Source organism: Chiloscyllium plagiosum, chromosome 2 (genome assembly GCF_004010195.1).
Source record: "Chiloscyllium plagiosum isolate BGI_BamShark_2017 chromosome 2, ASM401019v2, whole genome shotgun sequence".
Classification (NCBI taxonomy): Eukaryota; Metazoa; Chordata; class Chondrichthyes; order Orectolobiformes; family Hemiscylliidae; genus Chiloscyllium; species Chiloscyllium plagiosum.
The window spans coordinates 111,776,389-111,780,988 of NC_057711.1; the positions used below are offsets into that span (position 1 = coordinate 111,776,389).

Sequence of the window (4,600 nt, forward strand, 5' to 3'; positions counted from 1 at the left end):
GCCTTGGAACACTTCAACCCCAGGGCATCAATGTGGACTTCAACAGTTTCCTCATTTCCCCTTCCCCAACCTCACCCTAGTTCCAAATTTCCAGCTCAGTACTGTCCCCATGACTTGTCCGGACTTGTCCTACCTGCCTATCTCCTTTTCCACCTATCCACTCCACCCTCTCCTCCCTGACCTATCACCTTCATCCCCTCCCCCACTCACCCATTGTACTATATGCTACTTTCTCCCCACTCCTACCCTCCTCTAGCTTATCTCTCCACGCTCCAGGCTCACTGCCTTTATTCCTGATGAAGGGCTTTTGCCCGAAACGTCGATTTCAAAGCTCCTTGGATGCTGCCTGAACTGCTGTGCTCTTCCAGCACCACTAACCCAGAACTTGGAGTGTCTTGTCTTAATAAAAACACTTGAATGTTCCTCTGTAAATTCACATCTATACATCACCTTTTTTTAGCTGATCTTTGCCATATATTACAGAAATCCCAATTCCATTGTCTGTCTCATGGACAGCCCAATCTCCCTGCATTTACTCAACATCAACCTTAACATACTGACAGGGGGCATGGATTCCCTGAACTGTTTACACTTAAGAGTGCAGCTGACAAAGTGGAAAATGCAAACCTGCCATCCATTGCATCACAGTAATGTCAAATGTACATCAAAACCGGCTACAAATTAACAATGCGGAAAAGCCCTGGTATCTGAAAATCACAAACTAATGCTCCAATTTGATAACACCCGACAAGGAGATTCCAAAAGCAGTAGGACTAACACTCCTTATCTTTAAAAAAAGATCAACCTTATTCCCCTCAATTCTTTCTCTTTGCAAAATCATAGCTATGATTGCTCTGCACAGAATTATGCCATTAATCAGAACCTGGATAAACACAAGAGGGAGAAACGAATTGTAGGATATGAAGTGAAGTTTGCATGCAGCCCAAATGGTTAGGGTGCCTGACCTGTTTCTATTTTGTCTATGTAAGCATTCAGGGGACGTACCTTGGTAATATCCATGTATTGCTTCAGCTCTCGTGTCACACACCAGTATCGCCAGACATTCAGTGAATACAGCGTTGCCTTTGTGGTGTTTGCACTGACAGCGCTGGTGCAGAGCTCCTTGAGTTCGCCATCAAACGTTGGAAACCTATTGAGTTTTCCAGAAAAGGCTACACAAAAGAAAAAGACAACCCACAGATGACAACCAAGGTTAGTTACAAAGGACCAGAGCATGACATAAACAACAAATCAATTAATAATGTTACAAAATCAGGGCTTGGTATTGTACTGACTCTGTCAAAACAGGTCAAGCCTAGGTGTGATCTCTTGCCTACAGCGGCTCCCAGAACAATAAGGCCTCAAATTAAAATCTCTCTACTTTATATTCAATTTCCTCTATGGCCTCTCCCACACCTCAAGGTGCAATTGTACCCAGACTTGCATGTCTTCCCCACTCCCCCACCATGATCTCTATACTCCCAGAATCCTAAAGTCTTGTGAATCCTCCATTTCCTGTCTCACATGCATTGACAGCAGTTTCTTCACTATTGTAATGCAAGTCAGTGTTGAAAGTGCTGAACTAGTTGCTCTCAATCAGTGTGGTGACAGGATGGTATACTGATCTCTCTGATCAGGTCTCCTCACCAGGGATCAGATCCAAAGCCAGATCTCACACAAAAAAAAATAGATATTATTCACAGATGTGCCATGGCAAAGTGGTTCCAGACTTTTTGGTTAAAGAGGATATCACGGCTGAACCAGAAAATGTCCTTGCTCAAGAAAGTGAAGCTCATTACCACAATAGTAACAACTTATGCAGCAATTTTACTGCCCCAGCAAAACAAAGTGCCCCAAGTGCTTCACAGGAGCAATAAAACACCACAGAATCCGTACAGTGTGGAAGCAGTCCATTGTGTCCACACCGATCCTCTGAAGAGCATACCACCTAAATCCACTCCCTACCCTAACCCTGCAATCCACAGTTAATCCACCTAGCCTGCATGTCCCTGGACACTATGGGCAATTCAGCATGGCCAATCCACCTATCCTGCACATCTTTGGACGTGGGAGGAAACTGCAGCACCCGGAAGAAATACACTGGGAGAACGTGCAAACTCCACACAGACAGTTACCCGACAGTGGAGTCAAACCCGGGTCCTTGAAGCTGTAAGGCAGCAGTGCTAACCATAATGTCACACAAAGACACTTAAGTATCACCTAAGTGTCTTAAGGGGGGGGGGGGAAAGGAGAGAAGCGACTCCAAGAAATGTTGGGAGGGAATTCCAGAGCTCAGGGTTGAAGCAGCTGAATGCATAACTGATAATAGTGGAGTGCTAAGACTGGGGATGCTCAAGAGGCCACAAGAGTTGAGTGTAGATACATCAGATAGTTAAACAAACCAATAGCTGCAGAGATATGAGTGATGGTGCACAGAGAGACAAGAGAGAGTAGAGATTTTGTGCAGTTTTAAGTGAAATGGGAAGTAGACCTTTTCCGTGGTGGATATCAAATGATGCTTCGCAGAACAACTACGTTCTGCCTGCAAAAATGATCCTGAGCTTCCAGTTGCCTGCCACTTCAACACACCACTCTGCTCCCTGGCAAATATCTCTGTCTCAGGCTTGCTGCATTGCTCCTGAGAAGCTCAGTGTAAGCTGGAAGAACAACTCCTCATTTTCCGTTTGGGGACCGTGCAGACTTCTGGACTTAATACCGATTTCAATAAGTTTAGGGCTTGAACTTTCCTATGTCTTAGCCCCATCCCCACACACCAGGCCTTGTTATCACATTAGTGAAAGTGAGGACAGCAGATGCTGGTGATCAGAATCAAGATTAGTGTGGTGCTGGAAAAACACAGCAGGTCAGGCAACATCCGAGAAGCAGGAAAATTAACGTTTCGGGCAGGTTCCTGATGAAGGGCTCCTGCCTGAAACATCGATTTTCCTGCTCCTCAGATGCTGCCTGACCTGCTGTGCTTTTCCAGCACCACTCTAATCTTGACTCTTGTCATCACATAGTCTACTGCTACACACAACCCATTATTAGCCACTAAGAGTCTCCATTAACAGCTCCTCACCCTCCTAGCCAGACTGTTATCCAGTCCATTGCCTGTCCAACTATTTTTCTCTCTCTTTGAGCACAATCCCTATCGTTTACTCCTTACCCCCCTTCCCTCACCCTATCTTCTGCATAAAAACCCACATTTTCCTAGCTACCATCAGTTCTGAGGAAGGGTCACCAGACCAGAAACGCTAACTCTGATTTCTCTTCACAGATGCTGCCAGACCTGCTGATCTTTCCCAGCAATTTCTGTTTTTGTTTCTGATTTACAACATCCACAGTTATTCTGGTTTTGTTTGGTACAGAATGATGTAGGGACAGCATCTGGAAGGAGTTGTGGGAGCAAAGTGATACACAGAAACGATCAGAGTTCAACTCATCTGTAATTGACATGAAGGGATAAGCAAGTCTACACAAGGGGGCAAGATTAAAGTAGGGAACGAGATTATAAGTGGGGAAGTACATGTGGAAGGAGAAATTTCAGGATGATAAGAGGGCAGTGAAATCAGGAGGAAAAAGGTTGAAAGAATTTTGAGTGGGTTCTTTCATGATTATATGTTTTTTGAGATATGCCTCGATTAAATTTAACATACAAGCCGTAACTATTAATCGAACCTGGGGCAGTGTTTTGTAGAGGAATAAAACGGTGTTATTTTTCTGGGTCTGTAGATTGTAAAGGAGCAAAAATGGCCTTTGTAGAGTGATATGTACTTCTTGTCAGATGTGGGAGTTTAAGAAGAGTTTAAGAGTTACTGTGGATTATATCTGCCATAAATGCTGTTGATTGTGAATCTTATCAGATCGAATGGATTGGTTGGAGAGACAGTTAGAAGCAATGAGGAATTTGCAGCAGTAACAGTATGTGATGGATGGCAGTTATAGGAAGGGGGGAAAAGTCTCAGATACAGTCACATAGGTGGGTTAACTCCAGGAAAAGTGAGAGGGTTAGGCACCGAAGGCAGATGTGTTCTGTGGCTATACCCATTTCAAACAAGTATGCAGTTTTGAAAAATGTAGGGGGTGATGGATTCTCAAGGGAATATAGCACGAGCAGCCACATTTCTGATAAAGAGACTGGCTCTAATGCAACAAGGAGTATGTCGGGTTCCAAGAGATCAATTGTGTTAGGGGCCAGCAAGAGGTCATAGTCCAGATTGGAACCAACAATATAGGAAGGGAAAAGGTTGAGATTCTGAAGGATGATTACAGAGAGTTAGGCAGAAACTTAAAAAGGAGGTCCTCGAAAGTAGTAATATCTGGATTACTCCTAGTGAGGGCAGGAATAGGAGGATAGAGCAGATGAATGCATGGCTGAGGAGCTGGTGTATGGGAGAAGGATTCACATTTTTGGATCATTGGAATCTCTTTTGGGATAGAAGTAACCTGTACAAGAAGGACGGATTGCAACTAAATTGGAAGGGGACTATCATACTGGCAGGGACATTTGCTAGAACTGCTTGGGAGGATTTAAACTAGTAAGGTGGGGGGGGGACCCAGGGAGATAGTGAGGAAAGAGATCAATCTGAGACTGGTACAG

The 4,600-nt window shown here is 44.3% G+C and overlaps 1 protein-coding gene across 1 annotated transcript in view; it reads right to left on the minus strand.

Moving 5' to 3' along the window:
• The window catches only part of LOC122562733 (uncharacterized protein KIAA1958), a 110,481-nt gene that overhangs the window by 5,186 nt on the left and 100,695 nt on the right, over positions 1–4,600 (minus strand). Inside the window, exon 3 of the mRNA XM_043715867.1 lies at positions 1,006–1,172. Coding sequence (XP_043571802.1) covers positions 1,006–1,172 — 167 coding nt within the window. The remainder of the gene's footprint in view (positions 1–1,005; positions 1,173–4,600) is intronic.